Raw genomic sequence first — 22,380 nt, forward strand, 5'->3', positions numbered from 1 at the left:
AAGGTGGCTTCTCTTTTTGGATACCGTGCTCTTCTTGTGTGACCGATCTGTAATACTTGATACACTTGATACACACTTTTCCAAAGTAAATTCTTCATCTCGGACCATAATCCCTTGATTGTTTGAGTTATCAGTATCACAACTACCTTGATCTGTCACTTTAGTGTTCCTATTAAGGTCAGCAAGGGCACTATATCTGTTATACTGGGACACTGTAAAAGCTTTGTGTTTATGGTTCACAGCTCTCACCCTGCCAGATCCCACGGTTGTCTATACTGCCCTTTTCCTGCAGGATCTTTGTGGTAGAGGGCGCTGATGGCACAGCAGCTGGAATGGCTGAATTGGGCACCTAATTTCTGCTTGGAGAGCATAGATTAGAGATTCTAGATAGGTAATCTGTCCACGTAGACTGCTAATTTGTTTACAAAGAGGACAGTACCCAAATTTGAAAAGAGTACTGCGAAAGACAGCTGCAAAACAAGTATTGCACTGAACTAAGTCATTTTGAAATAGAATAAAATCACAATCTCAAGTGGACCAACCCTGAATATATTATTGATATTTTTGATTTATAGTGATTAGATGATTCAATCTGTTAAAAATGAGAAAGAAATGGAGGCAGTTTCCCACCCCCAATTTCTCCTCAAAGCAGTAACTCCACCCACGTGTTTCTCTGAGGCAAAATGGGAAAGAAAGAAGTGGAGGCAGTTTCCCACCCCCAATTTCTCCTCAAAGCAGCAACTATACTCACGTGCTTCTTTGTTATTATGTATTTGTTATATTTGTTATTATGTATGGTAGATTTATAAACTTGCTGGATTATATAAGATATTATGAAGAATAATAAGGAGAAAATTGACCCTAAATCTAATATCGGCAGTTGGACTTTGTTACTAAAACATTGGAAGATGGAATATTGTTTATTGCTGAAGATTGGACTAATTTTAATGGAGTTAAGAGAGAAAGAAGAAACTTTAGTGTACTCAAAAGAATGTCTATGAAAGAATATTCTCACCGTATTTTAAGACTATCCACAAGAAAGATATATATTGGAATAGAAAAACTGGATTGATTATATTCAAATCAAATATCAGACTGAAGTATCAAATAGTTTATGAGTGACTGTAAGAATTGTATTGTATTAATATATTTGTTTATATGGGGAAGGGGAGAGGAGAGATTATGGATTATGGTTTATTGGTGTAATTTAGCTTATGATTGTTAGATGCAATACCCTGTAATTTGCTCTGGGAAGTCTCGGGGGGAGAGGTAAGGGTGGAGGGGAGGGGGAAAGGGAGAGGGAGGGTGATGGGGGGAATTAATTGGTAAAAAAATTTTGTAAAACTTTTTCAATAAAAAAAAGAATGAAAGAGAATGAGCACAAATAAAAATGGAGAAATTAGAGCTTGAGGGAGAAAGAAGATGTGACTTAATAAAATGAGCAAGGAAATATTAGGAAATGAATAAAAACTATGGAAAAAGAATATTTTGGCAAAAACTGTAACTATGTAAAATATATTTGAATATATTGAAATGTATAAGATATGATATAGCCGGGGGCGTGGCCATGACCGTGGTGGGGTAAGGACCTTTCCTTCACTTCACAGGGCTTATTAATGAAGATTTATGAGGATTTATGTGTTTGGAATACACCGATATGGATGAAAGTTAATAAATCGTGAAGTGAAAGTGTTAACAGCCCAGCAGACTGAATTTAAAACCGATAGGTCATCTGAAACTGCTTGAATTATGGAGTTTTTACAACGTGGGGGTGACCAGCCGGCCGGCAGACACGATTAAGTCTGGAATAAAGTGTTGTATTTCGCTTTTGGTATTATAAATATCGTGTTCTGTGCTTTACTGCTGAGGTCAAGGTGTGAATATTAAAGACTGAATTTGTCAAGGAGAAGAATTTAATTGAAGATTAAATTGATTTTTTGTGTGGGAAACTTGACCGGAGCAGCAGGATTTTACTGGGCGTTGTCTTCTGATGGATAATTTTTTGAGAGAAATTAACAGCTTGTTTATGTGCTTTTATGATCACAGACAAAAAAGGATTTTCTCCAAGTTTAAGTTGAAATGAAGCAGTAAATTTTCTTTCTTTTTCCTTTGCTGACGTGGAGAAAAATGGCGCTGATTATTGTTTAAAAGCTGTGAGTTATCTGTGTTCTGTGGAGTGACTATGAGTCACAAGCTGTTGAGAGATAATTTGAGTGCAAAATAAGCCGCTTCGGCTCCAATTAAAAAATTGCTGTCCCTTGATCTTCATTAAGACCCTCTGCAAAAGTGGTTTGAAATACTAGTTTGAAAACTTTTTAAAAACTTTTTAAAATGACTCAACAATGACTCAGAAATGCAGCAAGTTGCTGCAGCTTTAAACAAAATTGGGGAAAAAATAGCAGGATTATCAGAGCGTATTGATAATATGACATTGGAAATGACATTGGAAATGAAAAAAATGAAACAAGAAATGAATGAAAATTTTGCAAAGCAAACAGTGGAAATGACAATTATTAAAAATGAATTTGAGCAGATTCATGTACATGAGGCAAAAGTGGATCGGCAAATTGGTGAAATATTTTACAAAAATGAGCAGCAAGACAAGAGAATTTGTCTCCTGGAAGAAGAGATGAGGAAATATAATTTGGTTATCCGAGGGATTCCAGAAGAAAAGGTAGATAATTTGAAACAGCGGGTTTTAAAATGGATTAATGATCTCGACACGCAAATTACATTTACAATAGCAGATCTGGCAAGTGTTTTTAGAACTGGCTATAGAAGGCAAAATGGCTCCAACAGGAATGTGTTTGTCAGGTTTGCAAATCTTGGTGATAAGCTGGAAGTTATGGCCAAGTTATGGTGAGAGAGATGGGAGAGATGGGAGAGGCTTTGAAGTTTGAAGGGAAGACTATTCAAGTCTTCCCGGATATATCAAGAGAAGAAAGGGCATGGAGATTTTTTTAAAAACCAATTACAAAGGTTTTGAGAGATAATGGAATTAGATAGAACTGGAGGCCACCACAACAGTTGAAATTTTTTTATAAAGGAAGGATGCGTACAATTACCCCAGATATAGATGCAATATTATATTTACGGGAGCTTGGACTGATCAAGGAGGAGGATTTAATGGAGATAAAAGATCAAATGCTTAAGATGGGTGGAATACACGTGGAAACATCAACTCAGAAGAAAAAAATATTGAGGCAAGACCTAAAGGGTTAAGAGGAAAGAAATATCACCTGTGTTGGTTGAACAGAAGAAAAATCGTGAGGATACAGCAGGAGAAGAAGCAGATAAGAGTCTTGGAAAATAAGAATGCGGGAGCCATCACTTTTTTTTTTCTTGAGTGATGAATTTAAATAGACAGCCCGAAAGAAGTGACCCGGACATTGGCACGTCCCTCTCCCCATTCTCTTTATAGGCGAAACCAGGATGTGGGGAAGAAGATTGTTTGTTTTTATTGTTTGTTTGTTTTGTCTTTTCTGTTTTTATTGTTTTATGATTTGTGATCTTATTCAGAGTGGGATATGGGCATAGAGATGGTTGGGAGATTTAGATGTGTAGGTTTAGCATTTATCAGATCAATAATTCTTTGTCATTAAAGATCTAAGAAGAATGTTCCTCAGATTTGTATTTATATGCGGTCAGAATCAGTTTTTATTATGGCTTTGCTGCGTGAAAGCCCTGCCTGAGCTGTTGGATACTGCTGCTGTGGCGGTTGAGAAGACTTATAGTCATGATTTTAAGCCATCAGTTGATTATCAAAGCAGCTCGGGGTTCAAATATGATTGGATGATTCTAATGATGGTGTAAGGACATGGATCTGATTTATATCTCTGGAGGTTAAATCTTGTTAGATGATTTAGTAACAGAACCAATGTCATGGTCGGATCATTTTCTCCTTCGCCTAGATGGACCGCCATTCACCACGCAGGAGACGGAACCTATACGGTGGTTCCGTCCCAGGCGCCTGATGGACCCTGAGAGGTTCCTGACGGAGCTTGGGCCATTCCTGAGGATCTGGCCCACGCACGCTGAGGAACTGGTCGTGGCCTGGGAACAGGCGGCGGGCCTTGGACCGTGTCGTGCCTGCGCCTCTGACCCGGCGTGAGATCTCGTCCGGCCCCTTGGTACTCCGAGGGGCTGAGGAGATAACGCCGAGAAGACACCTGAGAGCACTGGAGGTCCAGTCGCTCAGCTGATCGGACACTAGTTAGGTCCTATTCTAGGACCTACCTAGTGGCAATGAGGAAGCGAGGCGTTCCTCGCCCACCCTCATTGGCGCCGGCAGATAACCGCCCGCCGCCTGGGTGACCCGTTCTCTCCTACATCAGGAGGTGCGGATGACCTTGCAGGGACGAGCCGAGGAGTTTAGCGGTTATCTATACGATAAAATCGCTCAGCTGAGGGACGGTCTGGACCGAATTTGGGATGATCAGCGAGGAGAGGAGGCTCGTCTTGTTGAGCTTATTTGGGATGAGTTTGACCCTGTGGCTCCGAGGGCGTGACAGGTTGTTGGGGAGGCTGCACGACATGTTTACTGGAGTGTCCTTCCTGGCTGGTACTGGCCACTCAGGCGGTGACACGAGGCTGGCTCAGAGGATTATCAACGCTTTGTTGGAAGGGTTTTCCTGCCGCCTTGAAAGAGGCGGTGGTGAGACCCCTCCTTAAGAAGCCCTCCCTGGACCCAGCTATTTTGGGTAACTATCGTCCAGTCTCCAACCTTCGCTTTGTTGCGAAGGTTGTAGAGAGGCCACCTGGATGAAGATGTCTATCTAGACCTGCTCAGTCCGCTTACGGATACAGCACGGAGACAGCTTTGGTCGCATTGGTTGATGATCTCTGGAGGGCCAGGGACAGGGTTATTCCCCTGCCCTGGTCCTATTAGATCTCGGCGGCGTTTGATACCATCGACCATGGTATCCTACTGCGCCGGCTGGGGGGATTGGGAGTGGGAGGCACTGTATATCGGTGGTTCTCCTCCTATCTCTCCGACCGGACGCAGACGGTGTTGACGGGGGGGCAGAGGTCGACCGCGAGGGGCCTCACTTGTGGGTCCCACAGGGTCGATTCTCTCGCCTGTTGTTCAACATCTACATTAAGCCGTTGGGAGATCATCAGTGGTTTGGTGAGATACCAGCAGTACGCTGACGATACCCAGCTGTACTTTTCACCCCGGCCACCCCAATGAAGTTGTTGAAGTGCTGTCCCGGTGTTTGGAAGCCGTAGGGTCTGGATGGGGAGAAACAGGCTCAAGCTTAATCCTCCAAGACGGAGTGGCTGTGGATGCCGGCATCCCGATTCAGTCAGCTGCAGCCGCAGCTGGCTGTGGAGGCAGTTATTGGCCCCAAAGGATAGGGTGCGCAACTTAGGTGTCCTCCTGGATGATCGGCTGTCGTTTGAAGATCATTTGACGGCCGTCTCAGGGGCCTTCCACCAGGTTCGCCTGGTTCGGCAGTTCGCCTTCCTTGATCGGGATGCCTTATGCACAGTCACTCATTTTGTTATCGCTTGGATTATTGTAATGCTCTCTACATGGGGCTCCTTGAAGTGCACTCGGAGGCTTCAGTTAGTCAGAATGCAGCTGCGGTGATAGAGGGAGCAGTGCTATGTAACATGCGCAGACTGCACTGGCTGCCTGTGGTTTTCGAGTGCGCTTTAAGGTGTTGGTGACGACCTTTAAAGCGCTCCATGGCTTAGGACCTGGGTACTTGGGACCGCCTGCTGTTACCACACGCCTCCCACCGACCCGTCGCTCCCATAGAGAGGGACTTCTCAGGTGCCGTCCGCCAAACAATGTCGGCTGGCGGAGGAAGGGCCTTCTCTGTGGGGCTCCATCTGGGACTTCCCGGTTTGTCAAATACCTGACCTTGGACATTCCATGAACTGAAGACCCATCTTTTTATTTCTTGGGCTGGCTTAAATTTGGATTTTAATAAGGGGAATTTTATTAATTTTAAATGGGGTTTTAACTGATGGCAATTTTTTAACTTTGGGCTATTTTAAATAAGTTTTTTAAAGGGTATTTTAACTTGTATATTTGTATTGTTGGTTTTTATCTTGCCTGTACACCGCCCTGAGTCCTTCGGGAGAAGGGCGGTATAAAAATTAAATTAAATAAATAAATAAATAAAATAAATAAATAAATTTTTTTATGCTAAATGTTGGTTATATGGGAGTTTAATGTTGGGTTTTGGGCACAGAAAGGAAGAGGCAGGGATAGGATTGAAAAATTTACAGTTTAAATGGGAGTCATAAAAATAATGTCATGGAATGTGAAGGGTACAGGGAATCAGATTAAAAGAAGAAGATTGGAAGTTAAGATTAAAAGAGATTTACTAGATATTTTATTTTTACAAGAAACCCATCAGAAATCTGAAGATTCAAATAGAATATATATAAAAGGTATGCAAATTTATGAAAAATCTTTTGGAACTTCAAAATCTAGAGGAGTTGCAATATTGATATCAAATAAGGTATATTTTGAAAAGAAAAAAGTAATTGTTGATGATGAAGGAAGATATGTAATAATTGTGGGAAATATTAATGAAGAAGAAGTGACACTTGTTAATTTGTATTTACCAAATGAAAAACAGAAAGAATTTCTTGGAAAAATAACAAAAATTTTGGAAATAGAAAGAGTAGGGAAAATGATTGTTGCCGGGGATTTTAATTTAATTAGACATAATATAGATAGTACAAATCCCACTCGTTGTGGAAAAGCAAATAAAATGGGGATTTTAAATAAATGGATGCTTCGAAATGGTTTGTTGGATGTTTGGAGAGAAGTAAAAGGAAATGAAAGAATGTATACATTTTATTCTAAAATATATAATACATATTCAAGAATTGATTATATTTTGATTTCTAAAGATCTGTTAAATAAGGTGGATAAAATTGATGTGGGAATTTTTAAGGATTCTGATCATGCAGAAGTTATGGTGGATTTAGATTTTAATTTTGAGAAAAAAAGAAGTTATTGGAGATATGAGGAGAAACTGTATAAAAATGAAAAGGATAAAAATGGATACTTAAAAATTGGAGGAAAGTTGGAGATTAAATGATAATGGGAGGTTAAATTTGAAATTGTTTGGGATGAGATGAAAGCTGTGTTTAGAGGAGAGTATTAAATTATCAAGTAGGAAATATAAAAATTATAAAATTAAAATGGAAAGGATAAAATCAGATTAAAGAATTGGAAAATCAATTTTGCTTACTAAAGAAAAAAATCTTGAGGAGCTTAATATGTTAAGAAATAAAATGATAGAAGAGGATACAGAGTTGGTAAAAGAAATTTGAGATATTTAAATAGGAATTTTTGAATTTAGTAACAGAAACTCTAAGTTATTGGCAAAGATGGCGAAAAATAAAAGAGAGAAGAGAAATTGGAGCTTTGATAGATGATAAAGGTATAAGATGTTACAAAAAATTAGAGAAATGTGAAGTGGTTAGAAATTTTTTTCAGAATTTATATTCAAAGAAACCAGTTAATCGGGGAAAATTGCAAAGTTATTTAGAAAAATATGTGGTGAAAATTGATCAAACATATAAAGAATTGATGGAAGAAGATATAACACAAGATGAGATTAATGGAGTTATACAAAAATAAATTAGGAAAGCTCCAGGTGAGGATGGATTACCTGCTGAGTTTTATAAAGAATTTAAAGAATTAATAATACCAAGATTGCAAAAATTATTTAATGGAATATTACATGGTGGAGAAGTACCTTCGTCATGGAATAGAACGGTGATATCCCTAATTCCTAAGCCAGATAAAGATTTAGAAAGGATTGAGTCCTATCGGCCCATTTCTTTAATTAATCAGGATGCAAAGATATTTACCGCTATTATAAGTAATAGATTAAGTAGATTTATAGATAGATATATAAGTTATAACCAAGTAGGTTTCGTGAAGGGCAGATATATGAGTGATATTGTTAGAAGAGTATTAAATATTATAGATGTAGCTGAACATAACATAACATAACATAACATAACATAACATAACATAACATAACATAACATAACATAACATAACATAACATAACATAACATAACATAACATAACATAACATAACATAACATAACATAACAGCAAACCTCCTTCCCAGGCTGAAGGTAATCAACAACTGGCAGATGACCTGAATGAGTTTTACTGCAGGTTTGAAAGGAAACTACAGCCACCTATCTCCACAACCCCCATCTCAGACACAGCAACAACAGCCAAGCCTCCTACAACTGACCCCATTTCATTGGGTTCACAACCCCTAGTGATCACAGAAAAGGAAGTGCAGGACCTATTTCACAGACAAAAGCCAGGAAAAGCGCCAGGCCCAGACAAGATAACTCCTTCTTGCTTAAAAGTCTGTGCTGGTCAATTGGCCCCCATCTTCACTCATATTTTTAATAAATCACTAGAGATGTGCTATGTTCCTTCTTGCTTCAAATGCTCTACCATCATCCCAGTACCGAAGAAGCCCACCATCAAGGAACTGAATGATTATGGACCAGTTGCTTTAACATCCGTAGTCATGAAAACCTTTGAAAGGCTAGTGCTTTCCTACTTGAAAACCATCACGGATCCGCTGTTAGACCCCTTTCAATTTGCATAGCAAGCAAATAGATCAACAGATGATGCTGTTAATATGTCTCTGCACTACATCCTACAACATCTTGAGTCTCCAAAGACCTATGCAAGGGTCCTCTTTGTAGACTTTAGTTCAGCATTCAATACCATCATTCCAGACATTCTTCTAACTAAGCTAAACCAGCTACAGGTACCGGAACAGACTTGTAAGTGGATCACAAGCTTCCTAACAAACAGGAAGCAGCAGGTGAAGCTAAGCAAGATCACATCAAATACCTGTACAATTAGCACAGGGGCCCCCCAAGGCTGTGTGCTCTCCCCACTTCTCTTCTCTCTGTATACCAATGACTGCATCTCCAATGATCCATTTGTTAAGCTACTGAAGTTCGCAGATGACACAACAGTGATTGGTCTCATTCGAGACAATGATGAATCCGCATATAGACGAGAGGTCGAACGACTAGCCTTGTGGTGCAACCAAAACAATCTGGAACTGAACACACTCAAAACCGTAGAAATGGTGGTAGATTTTAGGAAAAACCCTTCCATACTTCCACCTCTCACAATACTTGACAACACAGTATCAACAGTAGAAACCTTCAAATTTTTGGGTTCTATCATATCGCAAGATCTCAAATGGACAGCTAACATCAAAAACATCATTAAAAGGACAACAAAGAATGTTCTTCCTCGGCCAACTCAGTAAGCTCAAACTGCCCAAGGAGCTGCTGATCCAGTTCTACAGAGGAATTATTGAGTCTGTCATTTGCACCTCTATAACTGTCTGGTTCGGTTCTGCAACCCAACAAGAAAAACACAGACTTCAGAGGATAATTAGAACTGCAGAAAAAATAATTGCTACCAACTTGCCTTCCATTGAGGACCTGTATACTGCACGAATCAAGAAGAGGGCCGTGAAAATATTTACAGACCCCTCGCATCCTGGACATAAACTGTTTCAACTCCTACCCTCAAAGCAGCTATAGAGCACTGCACACCAGAACAACTAGACACAAGAACAGTTTTTTCCCGAAGGCCATCACTCTGCTAAACAAATAATTCCCTCAACACTGTCAGACTATTTACTGAATCTGCACTACTATTAATCGTTTCATAGTTCCCATCACCAATCTCTTTCCACTTATGACTGTATGACTATAACTTGTTGCTGGCAATCCTTATGATTTATATTGATATATTGATCATCAATTGTGTTGTAAATGTTGTACCTTGATGAACGTATCTTTTCTTTTATGTACACTGAGAGCATATGCACCAAGACAAATTCCTTGTGTGTCCAATCACACTTGGCCAATAAAAATTCTATTCTATTCTATTCTATTCTATTCTATTCTATTCTATTCTATTCTATTCTATTCTATTCTATTCTATTCTATTCTATTCTATTCTATAACATAACATAACATAACATAACATAACATAACATAACATAACATAACATAACATAACAACAGAGTTGGAAGGGACCTTGGAGGCCTTCTAGTCCAACCCCCTGCCTAGGCAGGAACCCTACACCATCTCAGTCAGATGGTTATCCAACATTTTCTTAAAAATTTCCAGTGTTGGAGCATTCACAACTTCTGCAGGCAAGTCGTTCCACTTATTAATTGTTCTAACTGTCAGGAAATTTCTCCTTAGTTCTAAGTTGCTTCTTTCTTTGATCAGTTTCCACCCATTGCTTCTTGTTCTACCCTCAGGTGCTTTGGAGAACAGCCTGACTCCCTCTTCTTTGTGGCAACCCCTGAGATATTGGAACACAGCTATCATGTCTCCCCTAGTCCTTCTTTTCATAATGGTGATAAAATTGGTATAGTATCATTGGACATTTTTAAAGCTTTTGATTCCGTACAATGGGAAGCTATTAAAGTAATTGTGGAGGCTTTAGGCTTTGGTAACAAGTTTATACATGTTATTTCAAAATTGTATCAAAAAAGTAGTGCAAGAGTGAAGATGAATGGAATATTAACGGAAGAGATAAAATTAGAAGCAGGTACGAGACAAGGATGTCCCTTGTCCCCAACATTATTTTTATTGGCTATGGAAATCCTGACAAGAATGATAGAAAAAGATGAAGAATTAGAAGGATATAAGGGATATAAGATAAATTTGTATGCGGATGATACTTTAATTATTTTGAAAAATATAGAGAAAGATCTGAAAAAGATATATAAGCATTTGAAAGAATTTGAGGAAATGACAGGTCTGAAAGTAAATTGGTCAAAATCAGAATTATTGATGGATAATAATGGTAATGAGCGCGAGAATATGCAAGAGCAATTTGGGATAAGGATTAAAAATACATTGAAATATTTGGGTATAGTGCTCTCACTCAAGGTTAAAGAATTGAAAAAACTTAATTATGATGTGGTGATGAATGAAATTGAGAAGAAGATAGATAAATATAAAATGTTAAAGTTGTCTTGGTTTGGTAGAATTGCAATGTGTAAGATGATGTTGCTGCCCAAGTTTAACTTTTTATTCGAAATGCTACTGTTAAATTTGAGAGAGAAAGATATTGAAGGATATCAGAAAAAATTGGACAAATTTTGCAATGGTGGGAAAAGACCTATATTAGTGAAGAAAATGTGGTATCAAAATCAAAAGGAAGGTGGATTAGGAATCCCCAAATTATTTAATTATTACTGTGCATATGGTATCCGGATAGTGGTAAAAATACTTAAAGGTGAAGATAATCATTGGAGAGACTTAGAGTTAAGGGATGTAGAGAAATTTGGATCAAGGTGGTTTTTAGATAAAGCAAACTCAAAATGTATAATTAGAAGTTATTGGTTAAAGGGATTAAGTAAAATGTGGAATAAATTTGTTAAAATTTTAATTCCGGATATAATCTTTTTGGGGAAGACAATTGGAAATTGGCCGATTAAAAATAATATAAGACGTAATGAAGTGATTAAAGATGAAAATATAGAAACTATTAGAGATTGGTTAAAAGTTTTAGAAAATGAAAGGAGGCATAAAGAAATTATTGAAAAATTAGGGTTAAGCTGGTTTGAAAAAATACAGATAGAAAAATGGACAAAAAAATTAAGGGAAAACTATTCGATAAATAGATGTGAAACTGAATTTGAATATTTAGTATCTCGGATTATGAAAGATGAAATTGGGCTAAAGGGACTCGTTAGCAGGGTTTATAAGATTATAAACTCTGATGAAAAATTACAAAGAGTGATGAGGACAAATTGGGAAAAAGATCTTAATATTGAAATACCAGAGTCAGATTGGAATGTGAATTGGAATAGTAGAATTATGAGAACCTTATCTATAAGGATTAAAGAGCATAATTATAAAGTTGTTTGGATATGGTATTTGACACCAGTAAGATTGTCGCAAATGGATAAAAAAATTAGTAAAAAATGTTGGAGATGTGAAATGGAATTGGGGACTTATGAACATATGTGGTATAAATGTGATAAGGTTAAAAAGTTTTGGCAACAATTGGAAAATGATATTTGAAATGATGGGGAAAGTAATAACATTGAGAGTGGAAACTATATTATTGTTGGTAATTAAGGAAATAGAATTAACAAAATATGAAAAAGAATTGATTAGAATTATGATTATAATAGGTAGAATTATAATAGCTAGATATTGGAAACTAGATGTGATTTTTAGAATAGAAGAGTGGAATTCTGAAATGTGGAAATTAGCTTTAAATGATAAAATGACATGTGATATTAAAATTAGAAGTGGTGTGTATAAAGAAGATATTTTCTGGAAGACTTGGAAACCATTTGTGGACTATGCGCTTGGAACATTGGACGCTTCGATACCTGTACCTCGAGAACGTGGATTTTGGCAATCATGAGGATATATCCGAAGACCCAAATCTTCCTTTTTTTTTTTATGTATAGCACAAGGGTGGAAAATGTATTTTCTTTTTTTGTTTGTAACGTTAAAAATTTATAATAAAAAATAAAAAATAAAAATAAAAATAAGATATGATATGGCCAATAATCTGTTCATAAATCATGTGTGTGTGTGTGTGTGTGTGTGTGTGTGTGTGTGTGTGTGTGTGTGTAACTAAAAAATCAATAAAACTTGTTCTAAAAATAAAGGGGGGATACAATTTGGGAGTGGCAGGTGAAGCTCTATTGCGTTCTTCACCATTGTGCCCAGGGAAACATGTTATAAAAAAGTCCCTTCTTGCGAGTTCAATAAAGGTTTTTTTTTTTTGCAAGGTGTTTCCCTGGACACAACAGCAAGAAACGCGACAGAGCTTGAAAGGTAAGACGCCCACGCCACTTGCCACCGCCAAATTGCATCCCTAAAGGGGGTGGGTGGCTAAGCAAGGGGCAGGAATCCTGCCATGCCTGGCAAGGGGGGGAGAGAAGAGATGGCAAGGGAGCCACATCTCACTCCACGTGTTTCACTTCTCCCCCGCCCCACCTGCCAGAAATGAGTCTTTGTGAGATTCATCGTGCCGCTGCCGCTGTCTCGTGGAGCAGGACTCTGTAGGCTTGTGCCATTGCACGCACAAACGGCACCACTGCTGCGAGGTTCAATATACTGGTGCAGTCGCGAGTAGCAGGACGCCAGCTTTGCCGGTATGACGAAGCTCGCAGTGGTGTTGCCATTTGTGCGTGCAACAGCACAACAAACCTTGCAGAGTCCTGCTCCATGAGGCAGCAGCGGCAACAGGACATGTCAGGGCAGTGGTGGCCAGCCACTCAGCCGGTGCAAAAAACAGGGAGGGGAGGGCATGTCCCCCCTTCCCCCTCTGGCCTCTCCTCCTCACCTCGTGTTGTTTGCATGGCAAGAAACCAGAGAAAATGGTGGGACCGGTTGCACATACATATAAGTAGTTGGTTGGGGCTTATTTTAATTCATGCAGTGAAAAACCTGATTAGACTTATTATCTGGAGAGGTCTTAGTTTCGGGGGAAATACAGTATATATAAATATACTCTTTTTTCTTATTTTTTAATATGCTATGGAATATTTGTTTGGTTGTTGATATTATATGGGATCTAAATGGTTCATGACTTTCCTGTGTTAAAAAAGATTTTTGGTAATATATGAATTTATGGTTCAGCAAAAAAACAATATTTTAAAGCTGGCCAAGGGAGGATATTTTGCAATTGTGGAATGAAGAATTTGCCCCAATTTTTTGTTTGCAAGCCTGAATAAAATTCAGTTGGCTGGGTTTATATATAATGCTAAGCCATTAACCATACCAACTTCAATATTTCCTAATGGGATGCATAGTCCAGTTACTGAATTTGTAGCACATTGATTCCAGTTAGAGGATCACTTACCAACAGCTCTTCCTGTCTGCACAACATTTCGACTACTGGTAACCATGGCATTTCCAATCTTCTTACCACGTTCACTGTTCTGAACAGAACTAAATTAAGAAATACAATAGCATTGTCTTAGTGGTTTCTGCTAATTTCATGTATGTAATGTTTAATAACATTAATTATGGGCCCAACTGGCATAAGAAAGTTCAAGATTGTATTACCGTATATACTCGAGTATAAGCCGAGTTTTTCAGCACGTTTTTTGTGCTGAAAAACGTCCCCTCGGCTTATACTCGGGTCTATACGGCTTATACTCGAGTTTTGTTTTTAAGCCTCGGCTTATACTCGGTATATATCGGCTTATACTCGAGTTTTTTCTTTTTCACATTTTGCGGACGGTGCGGGAAGCCCTGCCGGTGCAGTGAGAGGCGGGCGGGAGCCGCCAGCTTTCTCAGCTGAGGGAGGGAGGGTTTCCCCAACCGGTAGGTGCCTCATTTCCCTCCCTCGGCTTATACTCGAGTCCCCAGTTTACCCCAGTTTTTGGGGTAAAATTGGGGACCTCGGCTTATACTCGGATCGGCTTATATTCGAGTATATACGGTAGATGGAAACATGCGGAAGAGGCCTTCATTCTGCAGTGGACAGACAATGGCTAAAATGATGATGGTAATGAATGTTTACGAATATCAATTAAACATAAGTAAGTTGAAATATCAATTCATATTGCAGTTAACTAGCACTAGAATGATAAGGTGTTTGGAATTTGAAATATTTTGAATCTAAAATTGTTCCATTTTGGAACTGCTTGAAACTCAATCTACTGCTGTTTCAATCTCAGAATGCTTCCAGGAATTTGAACATTATTTTTATTTCTAAATATTTTAAAAACTTGGTCTACATGCCTATTTAGAAGTATCTGAATAAGCTTTCAAAAAGTTCTGAAATTTTCATAAAATATTAGGCACTGATCAATTCATTCCACTTTTTAAGCCAATACTGCCATAACAGAACAATAGACTATGTACATTTCAACTGTGAACAAGTTTAAAAACGTAAGCAATACTTACTGTGATAATCTTAATTTTACATCAGAAACAGAATATTGTCCTTGGAATGGATGACTGAAAAGTGAGGTAGGGCAGAAGAAAGAGAGAGAGAGAGAGAAAAGGTAAGCTGACAAACCATTTCATATATTTTCTCAGTTATAACTACGGTGAAACTCAAAAAATTAGAATATCGTGCAAAAGTTCATTTATTTCGGTAATGCAACTTAAAAGGTGAAACTAATACATGAGATAGACTCATTACATGCAAAGCGAGATAGTTCACACCTTGATTTGTCATAATTTTGATGATTATGGCTGACAGCTCATAAAAACCCCAAATTCACAATCTTAGAAAATTAGAATATTACATGAAATCAATAAAACAAGGATTGTACATAGAACAATATCGGACCTCTGAAAAGTATAAGCATGCATATATACTCAGTCCTTGATCTGGGCCTCTTTTGCATCAATTACTGCCTCAATACGGCGTGGCATGGATGCTATCAGCCTGTGGCACTGCTGTGGTGTTATGGAAGACCAGGATGCTTCAATAGCGGCCTTCAGCTCTTCTGCATTGTTCGGTCTTATGTCTCTCATCTTTCTCTTGGCAATGCCCCATAGATTTTCTATGGGGTTCAGGTCAGGTGAGTTTGCTGGCCAATCAAGCACAGTAATCTCATGGGCATTGAACCAAGTTTTGGTATTTTTGGCAGTGTGGGCAGGTGCCAAGTCCTGCTGGAAAATGAAGTCAGCATCCCCATAAAGCTCATCTGCGGAAAGAAGCATGAAGTGCTCCAAAATCTCCTGGTAGACAGCTGTGTTGACCCTGGACTTAATGAAGCACAGTGGACCAACACCACAGATGACATGGCTCCCCAAATCAACACAGACTGTGGAAACTTCACACTGAACTTCAAGCATCTTGCAGCCTCTCCATTCTTCCTCCAGACTCTGGGTCCTTGGTTTCCAAATGAGATGCAAAAGTTGCTCTCATCAGACCAGTTTTTTTTTCTTTAGCCCAGGTAAGACACTTCTGACATTGTTTGTTGTTCAGGAGCAGCTTGACAAGAGGAATACGACATTTGGAGCCCATGTCTAGGATCTGTCTGTGTTTGGTGGCTCCCCAACACTTTTGAATGGCCTTTTCCTGACAATCGTCTCCAGGCTGTGGTCACCCCTATTTGTGTACCTTTTTCTTCCACACTTTCCCCTTCCACATAACTTTCCATTAATGTGCTTTGATACAGCACTTGGTGAACATCCAACTTTTTTTGCAATTATCTTTTGAGGCTTTTCCTCCTTATGGAGGATGTCAATGATGGTTTTCTGCACAACTGTCAGGTCAGCAGTCTTTCCCATGATTGTGATTCCTACTGAACCAGATTGGGAGACCATTTAAAGGCTCAGGAACCCTATGCAGGTGTTATGGCTTAATTAGCTGATTAGAGAGGGACACTTTGAGCCTAGAATATTGAACCTTTTCACAATATTCTAATTTTCTGAGATTGTGAATTTGGGTTTTTCATGAGCTGTCAGCCATAATCATCAAAATTATGACAAATCAAGGCTTGAACTATCTCGCTTTGCATGTAATGAGTCTATCTCATATATTAGTTTCACCTTTTAAGTTGCATTACTGAAAGAAATGAACTTTTGCATGATAGTCTAATTTTTCGAGTGTCACCTGTATGAACCATTACCTTTGTGTTAAAAGGATACATTAAAACATTTTGCCTCTCCTCTTCTTAGGAGTCAATAATCTAAGTATTTCCTATCTTGGGAATTAAATTGTTTTCTTGCCATGCTGCTTCTGCTGCTTCAATAACTTGCTAGGTACTGTTAAGGATAAAGGAAGTTGAACTCTTCCTGGCTTATTAGGTAAAGGTAAAGGTTCCCCTCGCACATACGTGCTAGTCGTTGCCGACTCTAGGGGGCGGTGCTCATCTCCGTTACAAAGCCGAAGAGCCAGACTGTCCGAAGACGTCTTCGTGGTCATGTGGCCGGCATGACTCAACGCCAAAGGCGCACAGAATGCTGTTACCTTCCCACCAAAGGTGGTCCCTATTTTTTCTACTTGCATTTTTACGTGCTTTCGAAACTGCTAGGTTGGCAGAAGCTGGGACAAGTAACGGGAGCTCATCCTGTTACACGGCAGCACTAGGGATTCGAACCGCTGAGCTGCCGACCTTTCGATCGACAAGCTCAACGTCCTAGCCCCTGAGCCACCGCGTCCCCTTTCTGGCTTATTACATAAGCCCAATAAATCAGGAATAACTTGTCATATTTGCAGAACCTTTCTCAGCAGGAGAAACAAAAGAAGGTTTTATCATCAATGATGTTAAGCAAATATACTCCCAAATTATGAGAAGTTTATCACCATCACTTTCACTTTCTCATTGCCATATAAATGGATATACTCTTACCTAGGATTTACTTCTGCAAGGGCTGGGTGTTTATTACTGTTCCACACTCTATAATTATGAGTATTCTTCCAAGCTGCTACAAAGGCTGTTCCAAAGTCAGACAATATTTTCTCACTATCTGCCAAATAAAACGAGTAAAGTGACTCGGCTGCAATACTTTCTATCTTATAGGCATACCTACTGGTTGTGCTCTGTTCATAAACAAAAAAAAGAATATATATTTTCTGCTCAGTGAAAGACTAGTTCATTTCTAAAGGGCTAATTTTGAAATGTAAGAGCAATCTCAGATTTGCGGAGAAAACGGGAATGAAGACAGATGATTTTTTTCCTATGTAATCTTCCTTTAATAGAGAAGAGGCAGAACCAACTAGAATTTAAATATAAATAAATTAAGAATTTTATTTCAGGAGGGTGAAGCTGACATCGTGATGAAATGACATGCAAGTTTGAATCTCCAGGCTTGCAGTCGAAGAACTCCTATCAGGACTGTCCATTTTTGGACCTCGCTGTCCCGAAGAGACAGTGATTGTGTAGAGCACTTCCTGTGGATCTCGGGGACACAGCAAAGTCCCCGATTGATCCAGGAGAAGCTCTTTTTCTTGACAGGAAGTTCCAGCCCCAGACTGCCAAAGTTGGGACAGCTCCGGAATGGAAGAGCAGAAGGAAATGTGCTGGTGGGGTGAGAGACGATCCTTTTTTAAAAGATTGTTTTAAAACCATCCTAAGATTAAAAGAGGTTAAAATGGATAAAAAAGATAATTAAGCGGCGGATTAATACTATTTAGAGAAACTGTTTCCTTTTTAAATTCTTTGTTTTTAAAAGGACATTTCTTTTTTTTTTTTTTGAGAGTGCCTCCATGTTGGACTGGATTTAGCCTGAGATTGTTGAATTCCCCCCCCCCCCCGGATTTGAAAACATTTGAGCCTCTTTTGGGGAATTCTTTCTGGTTCACTTTTTTTTATTTTTTAAAATATAATTTGGCTTGGTAACAAACCTAACATTTTTGAGTTTTTATGGGTTTTTTTTTTATGAGTGAGGAGGGAGGAGGGGAGGACGGGAAAGAAAGGGGAAAGATTTAATAATACTGCCATCTAGTGGCTTTTTTAAAATAAATATCTGAACTCTCATTGTTGCAAGAAAGCTGTTACATTATTTCCCTAGAGCACTATCTGTGAGATACAGTGTTGTTCTTTGAGACAGTGGGAGAGAACACCAAGGAAGTTCTATCTACACAGTTTTGTTTTTTCAGGTGCTCTATCGGACACTGTCAATTGAAATAGCCTGTAAGGGAAAGGAAGAAGGCAAAGGAAAAAGGAAAAAAGGCCTTTTCTCTTGGGTTGGTTTTTTTTGGAGTAAATTGTACTGACTCTAGAAAGAGTTTAAAGAGAGTTCTAGAAAAATTTTCTTTTTCTTTTCTTTTCCCTTGTTTTCTTTTTCCCTCCTCACTCTCTGATATTTTTTACCTTTTGTTTTTGTTTTTATTTTTTATTTTTGGGACCAATTGAATTTGTATTAAGACACAGAAGAGTCTGAAGAAATTTTTTCTATAATTTTCGAGGAACTTTGAGGAGTTTTTTATTTTATTTATTTATTTATTTTTCTTCTTCCTTTTTTTCTGTGTCCTCGGATTATCATTTGGATTTTTATTGTCTGTGTTTTCACATACAACGAGTAGGAAAGGAATAGCATATGGATTGGCCACATCAATGCCTTCCTCCTCACCAGTAGGAGCTCAAAGGACAATACAATCAATGCTTCAACAGGAAAAAGATAGAGAAAAGGAGAAAGACAAAGAAGTTTCTCTTCAACTTAATTGGCAGGGGATTCAGAAATTGCAAGTGGAAGTAGAACAGATTAAGCAAAGAACAGAGAAAACGGATGAAAAAGTGGAAGATATTTAACAAATGGTGAAAAAATATGAGGATAGATTCCAAAGAGTTGAGGAGAGAGAGGAGCAAAGAGACAAAAAAAATTCAAAATATTGACAGTAGACTGTAAGAGGTTGAAAGAGATAAAGGTGGATCTCTAGGCTGGGAGATTGATAGAGCAGAATTTTTTCTTAGATTTCAGAATATAGAGGAAGAGAAGGGTGAGAACTTGGCAGATAAAATGGTGGAAATTTTGGCTGAAGTTTTAGAAATTAGCAAGGAAAAGATGGTTGATGGTATTGACGAGATTTTTAGAGTACACATGAGATACACAACAAGGCATAATCTTCCTAGAGAAGTTCACATAAAATTTACCAAAAAATCAATTAAAACACAAATATAACAAATAGCAAGAGACAAAATGTTGAAGTATAAAGGCAAAGAAATCATTGTACTGAAACAAGTTCCAAGAAGAGTGACAGAGTTGAAAAGAGGAGAAGACGACTTCCGGTATCCGGTGGCAACGGACGTCTGGAAGGCTTCTCCTGCCTCCAGTGTCCGAATCCGGCCGCCGCCGAGGCCCTTAGCGGCCAGGTGTTCCGAAAAGGACACCTGCCGCACGGACGGCTCGCCAGGGGTCTCCCAGCCGATATACAGGACTGGGGGGACCGATGCTGGCGCGTCCTAGGCTCGGCGGGGTTCGGAGGCCACAGGCCGCGGCCATTATTTTGGTCGTCGCCTGGGCCGCTGTGCTCGGTGACACCGGGGCTTTGGATTTATAATTGCAGCAGCCTGGTGGTGAACAGGGAACGGAGAAGAATTGAGGAATGAAGAAGGAAGGGATATCGGCAAATGTGGTGGAGTACTCCGGAGTGCGGGGGTTTTTCTCCCTGCGACTGGAAGAATCTGAATCACTTTGGAGAGAGGAGAACTTAAAATAACAAGATTACGGTTTTGTGGAGCTCTGGAGAAAGAGGTGATGGAGAAATTTAGGAGGGAGGTTTGAGGCCCCCCTCCTCTGAGGAACAATGGTGGCGTCCAGCTTCCGCCTTCACTATGAGAATCTTGATGACATCACTTCCTTGACTTCCTGGTTGACTAACTGTACTCTGGACTCGTTGCTCCTGTGAGTGCCCCTGGTGGATCCGGAGGAAATTATAAGGATACTGTGCTTGCCTGAGGATTTTAAAATTTTTTTTTTAAATGGCAAAGGTCAGAGACCAACTGCTGGAGAAATGGAGAGAATTCTGGAAAAGTTATCTAATATGGACAAGAAACTGGATGAAATAAGAGCAGAAATTGTGACTATCCAAAAGGATTTAAAGGATACTCAACAAGTCTCAGCAGAAAATAAGCAGAAAGTGGAAGGTCTGGAGGGTGAGATGCGGGCAGTGCAGAAAAGAGGGAGACGACAAGCAATGCTGTGCTTGGACTACAGATGGATAAAATGTCTTATTTTCTTAGGTTTCAAAATTTGGAAGAAGTGGACCAAGAAGACTTGAGAGATGTTGTGACTAAACTGTTGGGAGAATTTCTTGGGAGAGGTGTTGATTTTATGAATTGGGATGTGGATCGAGTTTATAGAGTTAATTCACAATATGCACGCACGCATGCAGTTCCTAGAGAGGTTCATGTCAAATTTGTGAAAAGAGGCGAGAGATGAAATTCTTAGAAAACATAGGAGTGGGGCACTGACTTATAGGGGCAGGAGATAGCCATTCTGAGGCAGATTCCCAGACAGGTACGTGAAATGAGAAAGAAATATTATTTTTATCAAGCAAATTGTACCAGAAGGAGTGGGCTTCAGATGGCTGATGCCAGAGGGATTGATGATTTTCCGGGAGGGCATTACGAAAAAATTAGTACAATTGCGGAGGCTGCGGCCTACGTGGAGGAACACAAAGCCCTCCTGGATTTAGATGACCCAGGAATTGAAGAAGGGGAGGTTATAGACCATGGGGCGGAGGCGGCTGCCGCTGTTGCGGCCCTGGAGTTGGGTCAGGCTGAACCCAGAGTTCTGAGATCCAAAACTAGGAAGTGACAAAGATATTTGGTATTGTGTTGGTTTTCCTTATTCTCTTTCGTATGATATTCTGATTATTCTTGACCCTTCCTTATTGTGTAAGATTGAAACTTAGCTACTTCGTATCACCTGCTTGCCATATGGCTGTTGTATGTGTTTAAAATTTTGAGTAAAATTCTTATTATGTATAAGAAAAATGAAAATTTACCATACCTGATATGTATTTGCATAAAATTTTTTTTGACCAATAAAAACTTTTTATAATAAAAAAAAGAAAAGAGGATACCACTTTTTGACCAAAATCTTATTGAAGAAAGGTGTTAATTATAGATTGCTGGCACCAGAGGGCCTGGTGTTTACATGGCAACAGCAAAAATATAGCATAGATACTATAGACAAAGCCAAGGATTTTCATTCAGAATTCTTTAAAGAAAAAGAAATGGATACAAGTGCTGAAGTCACATTGATCGAATTTCAGGAGTCAGAGCTATTGGCGATGATTGAAAAAGAAGAAGGCGCTGTGGGTGATAAGGTAGAAGTTAAGCCACGACGTGAACCTAGATCGACAAGACCGATAAACCCTAATTATAAAGTATAAAAATGGAAGAGAGAAAATGGATAACAATAAATATAAATGGATTAAATTCGGCTATCAAGCGAAGGAAAACTTTTCACAAATTAGAGAAATTGAAGTTGGATATAATTTGCTTGCAAGAAGTACATATTAAAAAGCAACATGAACAATTATTAATACAGCCAAAGTTAGGGAAAGTATTTACCTCACTACCACAATGTAAGAAAAGAGAAATAGCTTTATATATAAAAGAGACAATTAGGGCAAATTTAATATATTCAGATGAGAATGGTAGAATTTTGATCTTGGAAATAATAGATGATAATACAAAAATACTTTTAACAGCATTATATGCCCCGAATGAAAATCAAGAAGATTTCTATAGGAAATTATACATGAAGATTATTGAGTTAGACTATGAAAATATCTGTATCCTTGGTGACTTCAATGGCATAGTTGATGCTAAGTTGGATTATAAAACACAAAAAACAATGGGGCAAAATAAAAAGATCCTTCCAAAATCTTTTTTTTAAATGGTAGAGGAAATGAATTTGAAAGATGTGCGGAGAGAAAG

At 38.8% G+C, this 22,380-nt stretch overlaps 1 protein-coding gene across 4 annotated transcripts in view; it reads right to left on the reverse strand.

The window, feature by feature from the left end:
- Positions 1-22,380, reverse strand: part of AVL9 (AVL9 cell migration associated) — a 170,654-nt gene that overhangs the window by 26,367 nt on the left and 121,907 nt on the right. For all 4 annotated transcript variants that reach the window (XM_058183863.1, XM_058183867.1, XM_058183866.1 and 1 more), the window contains 3 exons: positions 17,341-17,458; positions 14,936-14,989; positions 13,884-13,972 (listed from right to left, as the gene is read on the reverse strand). In XM_058183863.1, the coding sequence (XP_058039846.1) occupies positions 13,884-13,972; positions 14,936-14,989; positions 17,341-17,458 (261 nt within the window). The remainder of the gene's footprint in view (positions 1-13,883; positions 13,973-14,935; positions 14,990-17,340; positions 17,459-22,380) is intronic.

This window comes from Ahaetulla prasina, chromosome 4 (assembly GCF_028640845.1).
Source record: "Ahaetulla prasina isolate Xishuangbanna chromosome 4, ASM2864084v1, whole genome shotgun sequence".
NCBI lineage: Eukaryota > Metazoa > Chordata > Lepidosauria > Squamata > Colubridae > Ahaetulla > Ahaetulla prasina.